The 22,689-nt window shown below is 40.2% G+C and overlaps 1 protein-coding gene across 8 annotated transcripts in view; it reads left to right on the top strand.

The window, feature by feature from the left end:
* The window catches only part of BIRC6 (baculoviral IAP repeat containing 6), a 187,719-nt gene that overhangs the window by 155,454 nt on the left and 9,576 nt on the right, over window positions 1-22,689 (top strand). For all 8 annotated transcript variants that reach the window (XM_042789690.1, XM_042789689.1, XM_042789688.1 and 5 more), the window contains 6 exons: window positions 6,049-6,259; window positions 14,340-14,485; window positions 15,308-15,418; window positions 16,105-16,322; window positions 16,987-17,148; window positions 18,688-18,765. In XM_042789690.1, the coding sequence (XP_042645624.1) occupies window positions 6,049-6,259; window positions 14,340-14,485; window positions 15,308-15,418; window positions 16,105-16,322; window positions 16,987-17,148; window positions 18,688-18,765 (926 nt within the window). The remainder of the gene's footprint in view (window positions 1-6,048; window positions 6,260-14,339; window positions 14,486-15,307; window positions 15,419-16,104; window positions 16,323-16,986; window positions 17,149-18,687; window positions 18,766-22,689) is intronic.

Below are 22,689 nucleotides of genomic sequence, written 5' to 3'. Positions count from 1 at the left end.
GTCGTGTATATTGGTCAGAAGTAAGAAATTGTCCGTAAGAAAATGAAATTCGAGAATTCTTTAAATTATGTGAGCCTAGTAAATGAGAAGTGTTATGCAAGAGATAGATTGAGAGCATATATACAGCTTTTCTCGTAGCACAGAAGCAAGGAGGGTATGCCTCTGGAAATGTGATATATTTAAAACTGGTAGAGGTGTTTGGCTGCTTTTCTGAAGTGTCTGTTTTGTTTTGTTTACATCAGATTTGTAGGCTCCTCTGGGGTGGGAATTCCTAGTTTGGTCACAGTGAGAGTCACAGTGGGAAGGCTTTCACGTTAGGTGCAACTAAGACATTTTCATTGTTTTCTTACAAATTATTCTTCTCTCTTTGTTTCTTTTATTGGCTGTAAAGCGTGACGATTTTTTGATATAATGGATATGCTATATTAATAGTTTCCTTTATTTTAAAATAAATGTGCATATTCTTTGTGATATGTTTTAAATATCCCCTGCAATGGAAATAAGTTTTATAATCTTATTCATAGTCAGTTAAGTTGTACTGAGGAAGTTAAATGAATTGCAAAAAAAATTTATTGCTGTTCAGTACTATCTATTTAATGGGCCATTAGGCCTGGCTATTCTTTGTTTGAATATTGTATAATATTCAAAGAAAGCAAAGGAGTATTAGACTCAGTTGGGCCATTATCTTTCCACAGATATATATGCAATTGAAGGTGATACCTTGATCCTATGAAACTACCTGCCCTCATATGCTTTTTCATTATATTAAGGTTGTAATAGCATGTGGGTAGTCTTGGGGCTTTGTAAGAAATAGATCTAGATTGGTGATGAATAAATAGATGTGTGGAAAGCAACTGAAATGTTTTGATATCAGACACACAATCTCTGATAATCAGCTGTTTCCCAGGAATAAGTAGGCTGTGTCTAGAAGTTTTCAAAAATGTGATCAGTGCCTTAATATCCCATGACCTTTAGGCATTTGTGAAAGACTGCAGTTTTCAAAAGACAGGATGCTCAGCAGTTTCTGGAAGTCAGGACTTCCTAAAATAATTTTAGTTCAGACTGGCGGAGGGAACTCCACCACCCAGCCAAATCAGACTGCTATCTATTAGCATATAAGGGAGATCTGGTTTTATTAAATGTCTGTTTTTAACCTATTTAGCCTTTAGTGTCTTTCTAAATTGCAAATACTGTGGCAAGAGGCTATCTGAATTGTAGTGATTCCACTAAAACTTGACCTTTGTTACCCAAAGGAATTGGAGGGAGGGATAAGACCGTATCCCACTAAAACATGAGGTGTTTTCTAGATGTTTGCCATCCGTACCTATCTTAGTAAATGACAGTGACCTTGCTGAGATTTCTGCTTTTCATAAATGCAACAGAATAAATTTAGATGAGACTTTTTTTGGTGCGAGTTGTGAGTATACAGGCACGCTGCCTATTGTCCAGGAAAGTTCCAGTGAACTTCCTTGCTAATTATCGAGGACAATAAGACATTGGCCTAGTTTTTGGACACGTACACTCATCCTTCTGGAACCAGTAATTCCTGCAATTAACAAAACAAAGGCAGTAATAAAGGTGCTGCTGTTACTATCCTTTAAATCAAGTGTCAGTGGTAGCACTGGGATTCCAACCTTGCCGAGCACTGCTGTCATGATCTTGCCGCCCAGCTCGTGGACAGCGGCAGTGGTTTTTTAGCTGGCACTCTGCTTCATGCTCCAGTGTTTGAACTCGTTAACTACTGGTAGGGCCAAAAGGTGAGACCTCGGTGTCTGCTTGCTGAATGCAAGTTGAGAAGCACATAGGCAGCTCGCAGGGGAAGCAGCCTGGGCCAGGCGGTGCAAAAGCCCCGTTCCAGGCACTGGGGTTAGAGCCTTCTCCGAGACAGCGCTGTTGTCGTCAGGCAGCCCTGTCCTGCCAGCCCTGTTCAAGGCAGACAAGGAAGCAGGATAAAAAACTAAGTGCACATCCCTGCTCTGAGTCTAGTAATAAAATAATTTAATATTTACCTCTCTTTTGACAGAATTATGTGGCATATAGTAGTCATTTGAAGAAATGCTCAAGAAACCTCACAAAAGTTCTGATAGGCTCTCTCAGGCAGCACTTCTGTTTGAGAGTCAACGAGGGGGAGCTTCTGAACTGGTGCCCGGTGCTGGGGATTGGCCTCTCCTCAGCAGTTCTGCCCCACAGAACCGGAGAGCACTGGCAGCACAGAAGTGGACAGATGTGAAAGACCCCACAGTTTGTATGTGTGCAGCAGCCAGGACGGTTCAGGTGCACTCAGTGTGGGAGTCTGAGAGCGCCAGACCAAGCTGTTTGGAAAAGATATGTCATTATTTAGTAACGTTTTTGACTTGGGGATAATGGAGAATACTGGACAATATATCCATCCGTCACTTTTACAAAGCCAAGAATTCTAATCTCCCACTGTCATTTTCTTAGGAATGCCATGTATTTGCAGTTTGGCGTGCTTATGTGCATGTCCATATAACTTAAATGTTGTTAGTGCCTTCTTACACAACTGAAGTATCCATGTCAAAAAATTGACACATTTACGATGTGCTAATGCTATGTGAATTATAGCTGTGCTAGAAGCAAAAGTATTTGTTTCTATTTTGTGATCTGTTGAACTTTCTTTCCTACACAAGAAGCTACCTTATTAATTCGAGTAAAACGTTATGCTATACCTGCATTGCCCATTTCAGTCAGGCAGAAAAAGGTTGGGTATGTTCCCAAGGAATTAGCATACTTGGAAGAAAACAACTGGATTGCTTTTAACACTTGTTCTTCATTGAAGTTTATATTTGCTTAAAATCCATACTGCTGGTGTCTTAGTTGGTAAGATGCCTGTATGTGAGCATGACAGTCCAAAGGTTCCATTGCTTCTATTTGATGGAAATAGGACTTGTTGATTTGCACATTTGTATTTTATATTTTCTTGCGTGTTTTTAGTATTTTAATTCATTTACTTTAAAGGACTTTGTTATAGGATCTAAATATTTCTTTTACAAAGCTGTATAATTTAAATTTCTGAAATACTCTCCCCAAATACATACATAATGATATCTAAAGGGAAGACATGGATCATAAATCCCAACTAACTAAATATGCTGCAAACACTACAAGCAGTAAAGGTGCTGATGGATTCTGAGTGGTACAGCCTGAACATTGAGGTTCTAGTTTGAACGCTGCTGGACTTGTGAAGCCTCTGTCAGTCCAGAAAGGTGCAGTTGGGGCACCTGGGGCTGCAGCCGGCCACACCAGGACACGGATGGGCTAGCAAATGGTGGATCTGGGCCAGGGGGACATTTCGCAAAGGCGCTTCTTGTAGACATAGTGGCTTAAACATAGTGTCTTAAAAACAGCGCTATCCAGTTTGGAATATCTAATTACATGTAAATATAGAGATTAAAAAGAATGCTCAAGGCATCTTAACCTATTTCAGAAAGCAGACCTGTATCTGCAGAAAACCTATACTGTAGTCAGTTTGGCATTCTCTTTCAACTGAAAGCAAAACAGGCAGGAGGAGTAGATGAACTGCCAAATAAAGGTAATAAACAGTAATTTGCTCATTTTGAGTTCTTTATAGCAAGTTTTTCTGATACATGTCCAGATATCCAGGCTTCATAAACATTTTTAAGATTTAGACTGGGGATAGGGGGATTTCTGGTATTTTTGGACCAACAAGAACACTGCATAGGTCATAATCCTGAGTAAGTATAATAAAAGCATTGGACAAAAATAGTGCAAGACATATAATGATATCAAGAAATTGAGTTTAGAAGAGTCGAGCATTAAGGTAAAAGAAATTGATAGTTGTTCCCTGAAAGATAGTTTCATTTGAAACTGAGTAAATGTATTTCATTTGTTTCACGTGGGAAAAATTGCAAAGCAGCACAAGTGAGCTGAATCTGCTAAAACCAGATATTCTCTCTTGTCTTTCTGGAAAACGTTCCCGTTTTAAAGTTACATCGGTTCAGTTTCCCTCCTGACAGCAATTTTGAGTTCAACTATCCATTTATCAAAGGAGAGGGCAAGCAACCATCAAAGGATTTGAAATTATATATTCTGGCCTCGTGAAAATTTTGTGGTTAAAATAAATAAATAAAACCTTTCCAGAAGTGAAATGCTTTGGTTATCTAAGAGGTCCTATCTCTCCTTCACTGGCTATCTGCATAATAAACGGCTATTGATTAAATTGAGGAGCTGCTTGATCTTTAGCACTTCAGGTGGGAGGTGGCTTCAGGCAAGAGGTACACTATGGAGTTTTATCATCTCCCCTTCTCCCTTTCTTTAGCCCTGCTCTCCCCTGTCTCCCCCTCATTTTCTTTTCCTTTTTTCTTTAAAAAAAAAAAAATTGCACATAATAAGATCTATTTTTGTTTATTTTAAAGCCATTTTACACATGGTGGGGATTTTTCTGTGGGTAGTCGTTTACTAGAGACTACAGACTGAGCATAAGCAATGGAGATATATATAGATACATATATATAGGGAGATACGTAAAAGGTAAGAATTGACAGATAATTAAAACTGGTTTTCTTAATGCCAATGTTTAAATTCAATGGGGTTTGCTTTAAATATAATGAATACTTTGACAGAGGATATTTCTAGACCCATGTTACCAGGCCTGACAGATTAATGCTTTCTTTTAGTACATTTTCCTCCTGTTCAATACAGCAGAACTTCACCCAGCTGAGAGTTTGTTGCATTGTAATAGTTTCAAAATACAAATAGCAAGCTGTTGTTCAAAGAACTCTGAGTAGAGATAAATCCAGCCTCAAACCTGGATAAACCAGATGGTTAAATTTTGCTTGCCTATTTATACCGTCCCATCGTGCTGTATTTAGAGTGAAGGGTTTGGTGACAGGAGACGGAAGTTTGTGATCTGCTTTAGCTTGGAGGGCAGGATGTGCTAAATGAAACATTAAAGGGTTCTATGCTTTGTTCTGTCCTAACACGCATTATCAGGGGCTTTTTGTTTGTTGGGAATTTTTTGCTAGAAAAAGCATAAATTTCTTTTATCATATACTCAGTCATTTGTAAATACTTTGAACTAGAGCAATTTTTTTCTGCAGTTAGGTTAAAAATAGTGTGTCCTAGGGACATAGGAAGCAGCTGTGTTAAAGTATCTGCGTATTGCTACGTTTTCGGGATTTCTATTAATGATACAAAGTCAGTTGAACTGACATCCATTACATATTTGTCCAAGCAAGTGGAAAAGAAAAATAAACAATGTGGTGCTAGAGAATCCATTGGAACTGTGTGTGTCTGCTTGTCTTTAATAGTCAGAGGAGCTGATATCTCTATTCTACCCACAGTTACTTTTATAACACATATACGTCACACTGAGCAGCACTGAGACAGTGAGGTTTGCCTGTCTATTGTATATTCTTATTCATCTTTGCTGGTTTGTGGTTCATATGTGTGCAGATAAAATCTGCATCTTCTTCAGAGCCTTTGCATGCTCTGAAAATGCATAATGGTTTTTTAAATGGTACTTTTTCCAATAAAAGAAGTAAAGCTAGGCTTCTTAGTAGATAACTTCATTTATTTCATGACCATAAATATTGCAGACAAATTTTCCCAGAGGAGATAGCTATAAATAAAGTGAGTGATTTGAAAGTCTTTAAATCCTTATGCTATTAGAATCGGCAAATGATTCTCTGCTACACCACAGGTTACAATTTTTCCTCCATAGACACTTGTCTGTGATTACTGTTGTCATACAACTTGAGCCAGGATTGTATATTAAGCTGCTAGAAATGAACAGAGCACGTGGTCATCCTGTTCCATACCTTGTTAGCACTTTTGTCCTCTTGAGTCTTTTGCTAACCTTTGTTTTCCAGATATCTTATCCAATTTTTTCTGGACAAGTCCATTAAAACATAAATTATAAATGGATGTTATGAAATACTGTATTTTATCATTAAATAGCATTAATATTCTACTAATTATTAAAAGCTATCTTTTCTCGTTAAATCATCTGTACTAAGAGTGGAAAAGTCTTCAATTTTAGTAATTTTTGTACGCTTCTTTCTCTCCCAGTTTTGGATATGGCCCGACATGTTCCCCTTTACCGAGCTCTGCTAGAATTACTCCGTGCTATCGCATCCTGTACATCGATGGTACCATTACTGCTGCCTCTGTCGGGAGAAAGCAGTGAAGAGGAGGAAGAACAACTGGAGTCACAAGCTTCTGTTGGAACTTTGTTGGCTAAAATGAAGACATGTGTAGACACCTATACCAACCGCCTGAGGTAATAATTTTTAGTATCCTTAACCTTCATTTAAACTGTATTTTGTACTTACTTATGACTATAGGAGTGAAAGAAGATTCAGTTCTGTATATTTATCTGAATGGGTGCTGCAGTCCAGAGTGAGAACATACCATCTGTTTGGTCTAGATTTATGTTTATATGTTTTGTTTCACTGTACGAGGAGGGGTTTTGTATGACACCAAGAAGCTGGTGCGTGTACATACATACGGTTGTCACTTCATTGGTAACTGCCCACTCATCAGAAAGAGGATTGCTGTTCAAGAATCTAGGAATTTCAAATCTTTCTTAAATTTCTTTCCCGCTTCAATGAGGTGAATGTTTTGCTGCAGAACTGTGCATTTCCTGCTCTCGGTCAGAAGGCAGGAGCTTTCCTCAGGAAGTGTTGACGCAGCCCATCCTGTAAAGAATGGGACTAGGGAGGGCTGAACCAATTGGTAGCTTTTCCAAGAAAAGTCCCACCTATCTTCTATATGCTTCTGTGCTGCGTTATTCATTAAGGACTGGGTTCCTCAGTGGATTCTCCGTTGGAAGCTCACCGGTTAGGAGAGAAGCCTTTGGCTTCTGTCAGGAAGATGTAAGAGGCAAAAGATCGGGAATCACTATTTCTGGTGAGAACACTACGTAGAGATGGGATATATGTGTAGGGATGGTTGAAAATTTTTGACTAGTGGTAACTGTTGGTGCTACATATGAAAAGCATGTTTGCTTCTATAGGTTGGTGGTTTTATGACAGCTAGTTTGTCCGTTAGCAGGGGCATCAGAGGTGAGCCAGTATGCTGAAGATGATGTGAAATTACAAACGAATGCCCTGGAGCCATCCATGCCAGACTTCAGGGTCTTCCAGCCTCCTCTGAGAAACTCTGTCTTTGACAGTTCTTGTCAAACACCTGCAGTCTGGCAGAGCAATTAGCAAACAAATGGAGAAGTATCTGATTATTCCATCTCAGCTGTGATTCCACGGGGCTGTGTAAGCATTGCGGTATGATGCTGTTTGAGCCTCATACACACCTTCCAGAGTTCAGCTGACTTTTTAAAGGAGACACAGACTGACGAACTGTGAGTGACAGGTTCCTTCAGTAACCATAGACCAGACTCTAGAATGGTTACAAAGACAATAATAGATTCTCTTCCAGGTCCAGGTTAACCATTAGCTGGTTTTCTTCCTTGATGATTTCAATATAGGACATAGTTACAAGACAGTTTCACTTTGTCAAACCTGGTGGTATTGTCCTGTTATCCCCCCAGCTGGTTGGGCCATAGATGTTGGAGAGGAATAAAATGTAGACTAGCAGTCTTTTCCCTGTTCTACTCAGTAACAACCGGTACCCATACTGCTAAATCCATTTTCCCTCTAAATATTCCCCTTTGACAAAGAAAAACTGCACATTCTGGATAAATACAATGCAGCTTTGTGTTATTTTAACAGCCAGAGCTACTTACTTCGGCCTTCCTGATGTTTCTTTTGCCATTTCTGACTGTTCCAAAGGTCAAACCATCTTCTCAGAGCACAGCTGAGTGATTCACGTGGTGTTACTTCATGGTTGCTTTTATCCTCAATTTTCACATTGCAACACTGTGGCTTCTCATCTTCAGAGATGCTGCTATCACTGACATCTGGCTGTCACCTTCTGTCAAGTGTTGCTCTTTTCTCATGGCTCGCAGGGCAGGACACAAGTCTGAGAGGACCTGCTGTTTAGACATTTGACTAAGTCGGTGCTGTGTGTGGTTGCTGTTGGAGGGGACAGTCACCAGACCAGCGCACACAGAAGGAGCCCCGGCACGACTCCCGCTGCCTCCTGCTCTGGGAGGTGCTGGAGCTGGTACACATTTCTCAACCAACTTCCCATCTCCATTTCTGTACATCTTCAACCATTCTAGTTTCCAGAACAGAGGATTTGGGGGGTTTTAATGGCTGAATCATCTTTTTCTGCCCTGACCAAGGGAGTTGGAAAAGCAAATGCTGCAGTACAAATTTTCATTTCTTTCTTTCAAGAACTCTCTGCTTTCAGCAATTAATTGGCTTCTTGATTCTGATTGCTTCCAAATAAAAGATGGCTTGTTAGGAAATAATACCCATTCTTCCCTTCAAAATTTAGTGCTGTCCCTATCTAAGCATATGCTGAAACATCATGAAAAGAAGGTAAATATAATGTCAGGAAAAGGGGTGTACTTACCAACCAATACCTGGGAGACATCCTGAGCAGGAATCCCATTATTGGAAACTCTTTCTAGTAACTCCCGATGGACTGGACTTTACCCATGAATTTCTCTAATCCTTCTTGACTGAGATTGGTAGTGTTGCATATCAAGCATGTACCTGTGGTGGGATTTTTTTTTTTGATGATTTAGTGCAAAAGAAACAGAACTAGGAAGGACAAGTAACAGTTCTTTGAATACCCATCTAAAAATGTCAGCTTGTACTTGCTGGCAGTATTATGTCGATCATAGTATAAGTAAGCTCATTAGAATAGAAAAGAAAATATATCTGACTTCTGTGTAAACCATTTCCGGTATAAATGTATGTATAAAGTTCTTCACCACAATTACTTTTTTTTGCTAATCTGGTCATCTGTTAGCCTCAGATTTAATGGGCCTGGAAATCTCTATCTTCTCATGTCAGGGTGCATTCTAAAATGCTTCTTTGTGAGAATGGCACATGACTACTACTCATAAGCTAACGAAGAAGAGTTCTAGAAGCACAACTAGTATCATTTTAATAATTGACGAATTTGATGAAAATTCCATGGTTAGTTCAGTTACATTATCTGTACAATTTTCTTGTATTACTTTGATATATCAGCACAAAAAGAAATCTTGTTTTTCGCTGTATGGTTTAAGCATAATACCATTTGTCTTTAAAGCAACATATAGACAAAGTTGAAAACACCAACAGCCTGAACAGCCTGGACTCACTGGGGTGGAAGGTTTTAATTCTCAGCATTTTAGTTGAAGGTGTGCCAGCAATATAAGCAAGTGTTGACATGTATTTCTTCAATTGGACAATCTGCTGCCCTCTTTAAGTCAAATGCCAGGACAACAACATAATTATGGGATCTACTTTCAAAGACCAAACTTTCCTTTATCCGAACAGCAGTTCTACTTGCATGTCTACCAAACATCATCTCCATGTTGGAGCAAGAGTGTCCACTTGGATCCAGAATTTGAGGGGAACAGTTTGGGGTTTTGGACTCAGTTAGCATTTGATTTCATTTACTTTTAGGGGCCATAATATTCTGTTAGAAGATTGGGGAATTTCTGGATGGTGGAGGAGACATTTAAGTATGAGATGCAACTGCTTGTTGGACTGCTAGGGACTGGAAAGGCATCACTGATGTGAGTGGCCAGGCTTGTGTGATGGGTTGCCACCAGGGCTGAGCTTGAGGGATTTGTTTGCTGTGGGGGCCGAGCCCTCTGCTGCAGGGCTGCTGCTGTGCAGCAAAGCAGGCTCGGCCAAACCACCATCTGCTAGGTGAGCTTCATGGCAAATTGTTCAATTTGACAAAATAAGCTGGTGGCTTATTTGTGTTCCGTGGAGTATAGTAAGCCTATGTCTAAAATTCCTAACTATGCTTTCCGCTTCCGTATCACCCCAGCCATGGTAACTGCTTGAGGGAGATCAGAATTCTGTCATCTTCACACTGCTATTGCTTGTCACACAGCTACTAAGGGCCAGTCCCACACAGTTCCAAGGTCGTCTGAGTGTATCAGGCGCTGCCTGTCAAACTGTTGTTATGATCTGGATGTTTCTCTGTTGCATGGGGATGCTAGAATACAAGCAATTTGGCCTGAGGCATTTTCCCTGCTATGGCTTTTCATTGTCTTATTTTGAAGAACTTCTACATGAAAAGGTGCGTTTTGCAAACAAAGATATTTCTTTATAATTGTGTCCCAAGAACTGAGGCCTAATTTGTTTTAATTCATTTTTCTTTAAAAGACAAAACAACTGTCAGTTTCTTTTGCTGCACTGTCAAGCTCGTGTTGGGAGCTGCTGGCTGGTGTGGAAGACTCCAGCCCAGCGGCTGTAAGTGCAGTGCTGCAAGCCCCAGGGAGGAGCATGCGGCGCCATCTCAGAGAAGGTTAGGAGCTTGCACCCGTTTTTGCTTGCAAAGGCACGGTCCCTTGCTTGTTTTTGCCTGATTTCAGGAGATTGGTTTAAGAATTGGTGAATTACTGGAAGGAACAAGCTTCTACTTGCAACCTGTGGAAACTTACAGAAGGTGGGGGACCATGAGGGCCAACTGAGAGCAGGGTTGCAAACCTACAGCAGTTTTTTTCTAAGACAGTGAGTGTCAATATAAAACTGAGCAGAATTCTGCTATAAGCACTGTCCCTGTAGGACAGAGGAGCTGAATGGTTCATTGGCTTTATTTTCTGAGTACTTTGATAAAGGTATCATTCTGTATCATCATGTTTACCTTGAAGTATCAGGCATGGGTGAGTAAGTATTAGTATTGGCTTTAAAAATTAAAGTTGCCTGGGGAGCGTATCGTTCATTATTCATTTAGCACAGTGTGAAGAGAAGGCTGTCATCTTATAACACAAGCTAAATTAATGGCTTAAAATGTTAGCATGTACACTGCTGGCTCTTCTAGCAAATATATTAGTGACTGTCATCCCTTCAAATATGAGTTGACATGATTTTGTCTGCTTTTTCTTCAATGGTTGAAAAACTGTATGGGGAAGTTTCTAAGTCTAAATTAAATATTTGGCTCCTACTCCACTCCGAAGCTGTGACATTTAGATAAAGGTTTGGCCTGTATTAAATAACTGCATTAAATTTTGCTTCACAAGCAGAATATTGGTGGAAAGAAATGTACAGTATAATGCAGACATTTAAATGTTTTCTAAAAATAGAGAAAATATACAGCAAAATATTCATAGGGCTATATATTTGTCCATCATGTATTATTTATTAATATTATTGGTTGTCATGTTTCTTTGGAATACCTTTGAAAAACAGACAATTAGAGCTCAGGAATTTGATAGCACTGTTGGTTTCTCTGTATACATAAATATATATGCAGGTTGATAGTGTGCAGGGAGGGAGCTGAAGGATCTTACTGGCTTTATCACTTTAATTTTGGTAGTTCATTTCCTCATTCATATATTTTTGGGAGAGCCTTGTAATTCCCAGCAACTCCCTCTCTTGAGCTGGGACTCTGCTTGTCCCTGTGAAATACTTGTGTGTCACGCAGGACTTGGAGAGAGCTCGCAGTGGCTCTGAATCCAGGCGGGAGTGCAGGGGCAGTAGGGAAGTGGAGATGACACCAAGAAGGGAGGATGACGTTTTCTCAACTAATGATTTGGTTTCCCCACGTTATCCGTGCTCGCAAGTGGTAGAATGGTCACCAGGTTGCTTTTTCATGTGCACATGAAGTAATACCGTGTGTTTCAGGTTCCACTAAGAAATAGGTTTATGGACCCCAAAAAATCATCTTCAGTAAGATAACTGCCTTGAAAATAAATTTGTCAGAATTAATTTCACTTTCAGTACATTCACTAATCACATTTTTACTGCTTTTTGTTCATCTTTCTCTTGCATAAGCCCACTGATGTTTCATTTTAGCCAAAATTTCTCCAAGGGTTTTGTAGTAAATAGCTTAAGGATTATACAGCAACAGCAAGCTGCCTTTCTAAATCCGTACACCTTTCTTGGGACTGCTGGCTGCTAGCAGGTCTATGATGTTAAAAGAGGTTATTACAGAGGTTTAGCAGGTTTAAATATATGTTTATGAACCTGCTTAATAGGTTATTTAAAAAATACTGGCCTGGATTTCTGCAGTGCAAAAGGCGGTGATGAGGACTTTGGAAGGTATGAATGGGAGAGGCAGCTGCTGCTTCGTTGTCTTAAACTGTTCCTCAAATGCTGAACGACCCTGTTCAGCTCTGATGCTTTCCTCCTAACTTTGAGCACCTGAAAGCTCAGTATTGCTCAAAGTCAACAATAGGCTAACAGCCTTTTGGATTAAATCTGGAACAGGGAAAATGTACCATGCTGCTGTAATGAATTTTGTTATTAATGCTCTCTAGGGATATTCTCATTTGATTAGGTACAGTATAAAGACTTTCAGTGTTACTGTAATCACCTCTGCTGAATAATTTAGAGACTCATTCTTCATGCATGATCTCAGTCAAGATTAAAATACAGAAAGGATATAGTATATGGTAGTTGCTAAAATATGTTTGGGACATCAAAGCATTAAATTGCTAATTTTTCTTGCGTAGATGGCTTTCTGGTTTGTGCCTAGGTATGGCATGTGGAGAGAACTGGTGCTTCTTAACTGTTGAACTCACTTGGGTCTTAAAATGAACAAGTGCTATTAAAACAAAAAATTTACAGAAATTGCAGTAAAATAATTTGGGGGCTGTTAGTATTAAAATCTCAATAAATCTTGCAGGATAACAATGTAAATTTATGCTAGCTCCTAAAACATAGAGTCTTTTAAATACGCTCCTTTAGGTTACAGTGTTACCAAATACCATGTCTTAATTTCAACAGTTGAATATATATGCTAGTGAGGACTGAGTTGTCACAATGTAAATATTGAAATATATCTTAAGTTACTAGGCAACTAGCTTCTGTCAAACAATGGTGTTAGTATATACTGTGTTTTCACATCACTTCATTATAAAAATTTGAGGTGTTTAAATTGAAATGTTAATTTGCAATACCTTGTTTATAAACACCCAGTATAATATAGACACCTTTGTATTTGTAAGACTTTTAAAATTATGTTACATTAAACTGTTGTTGAAATAAAAGCTCTGAAATTCTATAGCCCAGAAGAGACCTGCAGAGAGAGACAAACTTAATTTTTGACTCACTCCCTTGTGATGCCTAGATTGTAGTTCATAGACATGCTGTGATTTTTTTACTGGAGGTTTCCTAGTGTTTCACCATTAGTGTATTTTAAATAATTGCTAGTGTACTGTGTAGTAGGAAGGAGCACTTTATTACATATTTAGGACTTGATTTTGCATGAGCATCTGCATGGGCGGATGAAATGCACGTTCATGACATGATCCTTTGTTACTGTGATTTGGTAAGCTTTTCCAATTCTTTTTGAAAATGTGCCAACATAAGGTCAGCCAGCAGCGTGACAATCAGAAGCGCTAAATGGCTGAAGCAGTGTCTTAGTTTGGGCTGAAATAGAGTTAATATTCCTTTTCAGGGACTAGATGAGTGCTGTGTTTTGGATTCAGCATGGGGTTTGGTATGGGAAGCATGCTGATAGCACACTGATGCTTTCAGCTGCTGCTGGGATTTCAAGGACTCTCCGACTCCCCGTGTCCTGCCCGTGCGCAAGGGCACAGGGAGCAGGGGGGGAGCACGGCCACAGCACCTGACCCAAACTGGCCAGTGAAATATTCCATATCATGGCACGTCATGCTCACTGTATAGAGGAGGGGTGGTGGGGAAGGAGCTCTCTCTCTCTCTCTCTCTCTCTCTCTCTCTCTCTCTCTCTCTCTCTCTCTCTCTCACTTCTGGGATTGCGACTGTGGGATCTTGGTATCTTGGGGTCGCTGGCCGGGAACGGGCTGGGTATTGGTCAGCGGGTGGGGAGCAATTACGCTGTACATTGCCTGTTTATATTTTTGTTTTCCCCCCATCATCGTTATTGTTCTCATTTTATTGCCATTATTAAACTGTTCTTATCTCAGCCTGCGAGTCTCCCTTCACTCCTGTGATCCCCTCCCCCATTCCCAGGTGGGGAGGGGGAAGGGAGGGGGATTAGCTGCGGGGGTTGGTTGCCGATCAGGCCCAAACCACAACAAGCAGCAACTAGTATGCAGGTTTCACTGGCTTCATGGTCATATTTTTATTCTTTATATCAGATGCGCTTCTGCTTGTCAAACCAAGACTGTACGTTCAGTGTTGTCACAGCTGGCTGCTACAATCAGTGATTAACCTGGAGATACACAGAGACATTCCATTTCAGAAGACTTGTTTTAATCTTGATCCTTTGGTATTTTTCCCTGTTGACAAATACACTGACTGCTGTGTGACTGGCTGAAAAATCTTCCCTCACGCTATATCCTACTTCTTTGCCAAAAACAGGTCTAAAAAAGACAAAGCGAAAGCAGGAGTAAAACCAGATACTTCTGATCAAGAACCAGAGGGACTGACACTCTTGGTACCAGACATCCAAAAAACTGCAGAGATTGTTTATGCTGCTACCACTAGTTTGCGCCAAGCGAACCAAGGTAAAATAGAAATACTTTGATAAATACTGAAAGGTGTTTATTTGTAATATGTTCATTAACAGGTAAATTAGCTTACAAGCAAGAGAAAAAGCTTCCAGCCTGCCCCCAGCCGCAGACTACTTTTTCAAAGGCGGTTGGAACCTTGTGGTAGTCTTAGATGTTTCAATCAGGAAGCAGAATAATTCAAGTTAGAGTGCATGTCACAACTTTCAGCACAGTTATGTAGCATCTTTTTCTTCTTTTTCCTCGGCAGAAGACAACCTACATGACCTTGATAGTAAAGCCTTTGCTGTTAAAACTAAATCTTATGAATTAGATTAACTCTTAACTAGATAATTGCAGAACAAAAATCTAAATCATGGATTGAACCTGCAGACGTTCAAAGGACCATCTGGTTGTCTAGTAAAGAAAACTAAAGATTAGGTAGCTTAATCAGGAGAGTAGATTTTAAAAAGGCGTGTATCGAGAATACGTGTGAATGTCCATCCACACAAGCATATGTCATACTTCTTATTTTATATTAAAAAAAAAAAAAAAAAAAAACTAACAGTTAGAATAAAAAATAAAAGAATATTCATAGCAGCAACAGTCATGAATTATTCCTGAGCTAAGATTATGAAATTTATTTTATTCGGGCTGTTCAGATAATGAAATGTATGGTGGTAAGAAAAACAGATTTTTACATTGAGTGATCCCCGTTTTGAGACTTCTCCGCAAACAATATAACCATAAAATTAAAGTTAAAAAATCCCTGAATGCTTGCTATACTTTTCTCAGAACTACATGATTAACTAAAACTAATCATCACATTTTATATAACAGAAAAGAAGATGGCTGAGTACTCCAAAAAGGCTGCCGTGAAGCCCAAGCCTTTGTCTGTTTTACGGTCTCTTGAAGAAAAGTATGTGGCTGTCATGAAAAAACTCCAGTTTGGTAGGTTGAGAAGTGTGACTGTTTGTGTTTTAGAAAGCAGATACTGAAGAAATAAGAACAGATAGTATCTCATCCAACAAGTGCTATGAAATTACAGCAAAAACATGTTCTATGAATATTTTTTTAAGTTGCAGTGACAGCATTTGCAATTGCATTTCTTCGCTATTGTAAGGGCTTTTCCGCACAAATGTTTGCGGACCGTATGTGAAGAACAGGAGGTAGGGAAGGTTGTAATGGTAGCTTTTCACCCTGGCAGCCGTGCTGCAGATTTTGTGTAGTAAGTGTAGAAAACTAACTTCACTGTAATTTTTTATGATCGTTTAATAACATTGCAACCTCCATACAAGTAAATACTGCTGGCACTCTGCTCCACACTGATTCCTTTATTAGTAGCATTATGTATTCATACGTACTGTTATATTCCTGGTCTGGTGTATCTGGTAGCTTTCCAAATCAGAAATGGTGTACATCCAACAAGTTGCATATGGAAGCTTGTAAATTTGCTGCAGAAATTAAATGGACCCGGGACTGTTAATGTTTTGTTTTCTGTGATCACTGTTAACTCACAAAGTATCTATTTTTTGTATTAACATAATGCAAATTAAACTTCCCTGATTTTAATACTCTGAATCTTTATCCAAGACTTCACTGTTTTCTTGATGAATTAAAATTTTCTTCTCTTCTAGATACATTTGAAATGGTTTCTGAAGACGAGGACGGAAAATTGGGTTTTAAAGTAAATTACCACTACATGTCTCAGGTAAAAAATGCAAGTGATGCCAACAGTGCCGCCAGAGCCCGACGTCTTGCTCAAGAAGCTGTGACTCTTTCAACCTCACTGCCTCTCTCCTCTTCATCCAGCGTTTTCGTACGTTGTGATGAGGAGCGGCTTGACATTATGAAGGTAAAGAAGCAGTTATTTTTATTTCCCTCTTTCAGCTTGGCATAGAAATGTTTAAGAAGGTGCCTTAAATCTTAAGAAAATCCAGAGGTATTTCATGTGTACTGTAATTGCTGCCCAAACTTACAGCGTAAGTAGTAGTATTTTAGTGTCTGATCCTGACTTCTCAGTAACTTGGCGGGGGGCAGGGAGGGTTCCCCTACCCCAGGAGCGCTCTGTTAGCCAGGGAGGCTTCACAGACAGAACAAGGTTTATTCTTCTTCAGCTATTCTGAAGGGAGAAGTTTAATTTTCTTACTCCATTATGGTCAACTGTATCTTTGCATGCAACCCTGAAGTCGATTAAAAGCAGAATATCTGAGTATCTCTGGACCTGAAGTTTGAAGGAAAAATTCTAATAATAGCGTCCAATAGGGAGCAGATTTTTAGCTCCTTCTCTTCTGCTTTCCATTTGTAATCTGGAGAAATGAACGTTAGCAGAGGGCTTCACTTACCTAGAGTATCAAAACGAACAGAGTGACAGCCTGCCTATGGTTATGATGTCTAACAGTCCCTTCTGGTATGTGGCACGTAGAAACAAAATGCTTCATATAACTTACAAAAATCTCAACTGTGTGACACACGTAAGGACTTTTTGAAAACTGTCGTCTTGTCTTTTACAATGGCAGGTTCTCATTACGGGTCCTGCAGACACCCCTTACGCAAATGGTTGCTTTGAATTTGATGTGTATTTCCCACAAGACTATCCTAATTCCCCTCCGCTTGTGAATCTGGAAACAACTGGAGGCCACAGCGTGAGATTTAATCCAAACCTCTACAATGACGGCAAGGTAGGTCAACTCTCTTCTTGTGTGTAGGTGCAGCAAGGAAGTGAAACAGATGAAACTTTTTTTCCTTTTGCAAGCAAATGATCAGCCGCTTCTGACATACTGGAGGGAGCTGTTTGGTTAAATCTGGTCTTCAAACTGAAATGAAGAGGGATTTACCAGATTCAAATGGGAATGGTCTCCTTTCTGAACAGTCTCAGAGATTTTTAAAGCCTTTATGAGCTGGTTTGGACCAAAAAGCAAGTAATTTCGACCTAGAAAAATGCTATTTTCCACCTTCTTTTATGTCAACCGGGCAGAAATCTGTTTTGACTAGCTGAAATACCCTTTTCATGGACAAAGTATGCTTCATATCAGCTGCAACTGAATGTGATTGCCAAGTGCCTTGTCTCTCTTTTTCCATGCAAAAGTGCTTTTTCATGAGGGAAGATAAAGACTTTTTCTTAACCTCAGTATCCTTTATAAAAGAAAACGTAACTAAAATATGGACTTTGTGATAGTTTTCTCAAAAAATAGTAAAGCTTATGGAAATAATATTAAAAGTTAAAACAAACGAGCTTTCCCCCTTCTTTACCCCCATCATCTTGGTATGTTGTGGCTCATTCTAAAGGCTCCAAAAAGCCAACTGTGTATCAGGGAGATGCGACTTCTATTTATATTAAATAATCAGCACACATGAAATTCTCTACAGAGGTATAGAGATGGCAATGTGCGTATCTCCACCGAAGCACAGACCCACAAAACAGCTTTGGTTGTGGCACTCCTTCAGCTTTCTTTTTGTGTAAACATTTAATCCACGGGCTAATGTTTTTCCCTTATTCCACTGTCACTCATGGGTTCCCCACAATCCCTCTTTTCACAAGCTGTAATATTCCTTTCCAGTACAGGACACAGGGTTGTCTCTTAACGTGGACACAGAATGTAATTCATACTGGAGTTTTTAACTCCCTTTTACTTTGCCTACCATTAAGTCTTGGCAAATACTTGCCTCTAAACTTCTGTTTATTTTGTCTCTTTGCATTCCCCATCTTTGATTGTTCCATTCTGTCATGAGGTGCAAGAACTAAATAGATTTCCCTGAAGTACCGATCAGACATAATAGTTAAGGAATATTTTCAATTCCTTGATAGCCTGTGTGACAGAAACCACCTTTCACATGCTTAAGCAGAATGATTATCTTTAAAAACCACAACAATAAGTGTTAGAACAGCATTTAAAGAGGAAGGTAAAGAATGGGATAGTGTTCATGATTCATTTATTTTTGAGCCATTAGAATCCATGGGTTTTCCTTGACGAGAAGTAGTCTACATTGCTTTGTTCATTTATTAACATGCTGCGTTCTTGCTTATCCACATTAATTTTGTCTGCTTTTGTTTCCAATCAATTTCATAGGAAACACATTTGTCTTTTAGAATGCAGTTATACAAAAGTTTGTAAAAAAAAAAAATAATAATTTAAAGGGATGTTAACATTCTGTTCTTCCCAAGCAGAACAATTTTATCCTAATATTTGTCTGTGGTATTAATAATGTCACCTTTTCAGGTGTGCTTAAGCATACTTAACACGTGGCATGGGAGGCCAGAAGAGAAGTGGAATCCCCAAACATCAAGTTTTTTGCAGGTGAGCATTTCTTCTTTTTTTTCAGTGGATGTCATTTAGGAGTAGTAAGTGGTCTGTTGGTCCTAAGAATTCTTCTTCTAGTGCTTTTAAACCAGAATTTTCTTCCTCAAGCATAAATAAAACAAAAACCCAGAAAATGTCCTTGGAACACTAGAAAAGAGACACTGTAGAGTAGACAAATTCTTCAAAGTCCTCTTTCCAGCCAATAGTTCTATTGGTCTTGTCTTGAAGAGCGGCTGTTCATGTGTGCAGCTCATTCCTGCACTGCCTGGACTTTGCTTGGATGATTTCCAATACTTCATTTTAAAAAAAAAAAACCAAAAAGAAACTGGAAGATGGCATAATTTCCTGGAACTCATGTCATGTCTCTATCACAAGCTATTTATGGTGAAGACAAAGCAGGGGCCACGTTGTAAGAAATGAGAAAGTGAAGTGTAGCAGTGCGAACTGTAAAGGTGCTCCTCTGAAGTCTACAAGTAAGCTGAATAGAGGAGTAAAGCTGAAGGGGGTTAAGGGGTAGGTATACCGTGTTCGGTAACGACTAGTGTTAAATTAGACCGGAATTTATTAGGACATACAGTCCTCACAATTTTCAGCTTTACATCATAGAAATGCACCAACTAATAAGCACGTAAATTAAATAAAAGTAAAGCTTGCGGTGGCTTATCTCCTATGGCACTTTCTGAATTGATTCCTTCCTTGGAGTAATTATTACACAGCACAAGGTACGTTTTCAGTTTCAGTTCCTAAAAGACTGTACAGTTTCTGTTTGAGCACAGTAGAATTACAGCCATGGCCTTCAGCAGAATAGATTTCATCTTGTTCAGGAATTGGCCTTGGAGACCTGGTTGATCAGTCTCCTAAAAGGTCAGGAATGGTCTGTTCCAGTGTGTGGAAGTCAAGTAAGAGTGGCAGAAAGCCAGCATGGGTAAACAAGGAAATCCTGTCAAAGCCCAACTGCAAAAGGAAAGTCTATAGAAGGTGGAAGGAGGAGGGGACGGGCTACCTGTGAGAAGTAAAAAGATATTGGCCAAACATTCAGGAGAGAAATGAGGAAAACCAAAGCTCAGCTGGTGTTGAAAATAGTGAGGGATATGAAGAGGAACAAGAGGAGCTTCTTGTAAGTATGTTGGCTGCAAAAGAATACATTTTCCTTAGGCTTTCCTGCTGCGCTCTGTAGGGCAGGGAACCTACTGACAAGGACATCGACAGGGCAGAGGCCATCTCTGCCTCACTCTTTAGGGCTAAGGTTTGCTTCCCTGTGTCCCTGAGCGCCCGCAAGGAAGGGCTGTGAGAGTGAGGAATTACCCACGGTAGAGGAAACGGTGTTCAAGCTGAATGAAGCCAGGTGTTCGTGGAGCCAAACCTCGTGCATCCACGGGTGCCAAGGGAGCCGGCCGATGTCGTTGCAGAGCCACTAGCTCTCATCCCTGAAAGGTGAGAACACTCAAGGGAGCGCCCTGGCTGCACTCACACCCAGCTTCAGGGCGGGCAAGGAGGAGGATCTGGGGAGCTGCAAGCTGCTCCGCAACACCCAAGTTTTTGGGAAGATTATGGAGTAAATTCTCCTGGAAGCTGTTTTCAGGTACCTGAAAGACAAAGAAGTGATTGAGAAGAGCCAGTGCGGATTTACTGGGGGCCAACAGCTCCTACTTGTTTGCTTTCTACAGGCAGGTGACCAGCTTTGCACAAAGGGAGAGCAGTGGATGTAGCTTGCTTTGACTTCAGCAAGACCTCTGATGCCACCTCCCTTAGCACCTCAGTAGCCAAATTGGTGAGATGGGCATTATAAGCGGGTGGAAGAGTGGCTGGACCAATGGCAAAGAGATCTTGCTTCTGTCTTCGGTACCTAAAGGGGGAAGGTACAGCAAAGACGGAGCCAAACACCTCTTAAAGATGCAGAGTGCTAGGACAGGTACCAACTGACACAGGATGGGACACGGGAAATTTTGATTAAATATTAGGAAAACCTTTTTCACTCTAAGGGTGATCAAACGCCGGGACAGGTGTCCAGGAGACATTGTGGAATTTCCATCCGTGGAGATATTAATGTTCCCTCTCCCTTCATGGGTCAGTTACAATTTGGAGATCTAAGTTGTGGTTCCTTACGTAGTGTAACTCCCAAGACACTTCTTAATCAAGAGATGAACTGAAATTTTGGACTATAAAATCAGTGTAGAAAGGTGCAAGTATGAGGAAGTCTTCTCACTAAAGTCCTTTTGCTTAGATTAAAATGTTAGATGTGACTGTTAGAAATCTCATGCAGCACTGAAGTTTCAAATTCAGAATTTTTTTAGTTTCCTTTTCAAAATAGTAAGAAAGCTGTTGGAAGAAGTCCTCCCTGGTACTGGGAGAAAAGCACTTTATAGCTATTAAATGGGAAACAGCTGTAGGACTAAATAAATTGCTTGGAAAGAATTAAGCACTACATGTTTTTTCTGGCTCACAGATTAAGCTATCGTCAGACCACCCAAAATACTTAAGAAATTAACTTTTATAACCCAGATGAAACTGGAAGATGAGTTCAGAGTTTCTCCTTCATTACAATTATAATTCAAAGTAACAAGTGGTTATTACGGCCAAGAAAGCACAATGCTGCGTAGTGTGAAATTTCTCTGCTATAGCTATTAAAAAAAAAAGGTATCTAAAATATAAAATTAAAAAGAGCAAAACCCAACTGCTTCCAGACACACGTAAAGGCCGCAGGTCACCAAACCACCCTAGGTGCCTGAAGCCTTGGACCTGAAATACTCTACCTTGGTTTAGCACCTTTGCATCAATCTTCTGCCTTTTTTAGTGTCGTAAGTGGCCATTTTCTTGCTGGAACCTGATTTGTGAGGCACAGTCTGTATATATTATTGCATTTATCCATATTTTAATTTTTAAGTGTAACACAAAATAGCCACTGGCTGCTTTTAGTTGAAGGCAGGGCAGGCATGGGAGCCAGTGTGACGGTGTGCACGACACCACGTAACAGCAGCCAGCTGGAGCACCTGTCTGAGAAACAGAAAAACTTGTTTTGTTTTCCTTCTCAGCTCAACAGGGGTTATTAGTTCCCATTTTCCACTGCCCAGCCCCGTGCCCTATCCATCAGGATAAAGACTTGGCTGCCCTAGCTTGCCCGGCTGTGCCTTGGTTAAAGCGCAGCAGCTGCACAACTGCAGCCCGGTGTCGTGGCGACAGGAGTGGGGGGGTGGGTGCTGCTGTGGGGTGACGCGGGGACTGAGGCTGACCTGGCTCGTTCCATCGGTTCCTGGGCTCTTGCTCCGACAGGAGCTGCTGGTCTGGCGTTGTGTCTGGGGAGCAGGAACACATCGCAGAGGGTACGGAAGCTGGCAGGGTTTTGTGCTGGCTTTGCTGCAAGAGAAACTGAGAGAATCCCACACTGAAGCACAGAGCACAACTAAGTAGTTAGTTGTTGGGGCACTGCCCTGTGAAAGAACCAGAGTGTTGAATTGTGAGTGACGCCGTATCTATCTGATGTAAGCTGTACATTCGGCAGGTCCCAAGAAAAGGACGGACTGTTGTCTTCGATAGGCAATTTCACAAACTGGGCTGTTAAATTAGGGAATGGCTTCAAGCTTTAAATTGTATCTAGGCTGGGAGGAGAGTCAGTTCCAGAAACAGCTGCCCTGATATTTTTAATCTACATCAGTGGATGGCTTGCATGTAAGTACGCCAGGTGCTGGAAATGCCATTCTTCAGCGTGTTACGTATCATCAGTTTTACAATACTTGAGGAAATGTAAGTGTTCAAATCACCTTCTTTGAAATAGGTTTGTGTCACAGAATTGTAATCCCTAAAAATCTTGCTAGACTTGGTCTTAAGTACATAAGAAAAACCTATCCTTTGTTTAAAATTAAAAAAAAGAAAAAGTCAAGTCTTTCAACGTGTATGTTGTGGCTTAAACCCAGCTGGCAGCCA

Source organism: Tyto alba, unplaced genomic scaffold (genome assembly GCF_018691265.1).
Source record: "Tyto alba isolate M040663 unplaced genomic scaffold, T.alba_DEE_v4.0 Super-Scaffold_16, whole genome shotgun sequence".
Lineage (NCBI taxonomy): Eukaryota > Metazoa > Chordata > Aves > Strigiformes > Tytonidae > Tyto > Tyto alba.
This window is presented reverse-complemented; position numbering and strand designations above follow the sequence as displayed.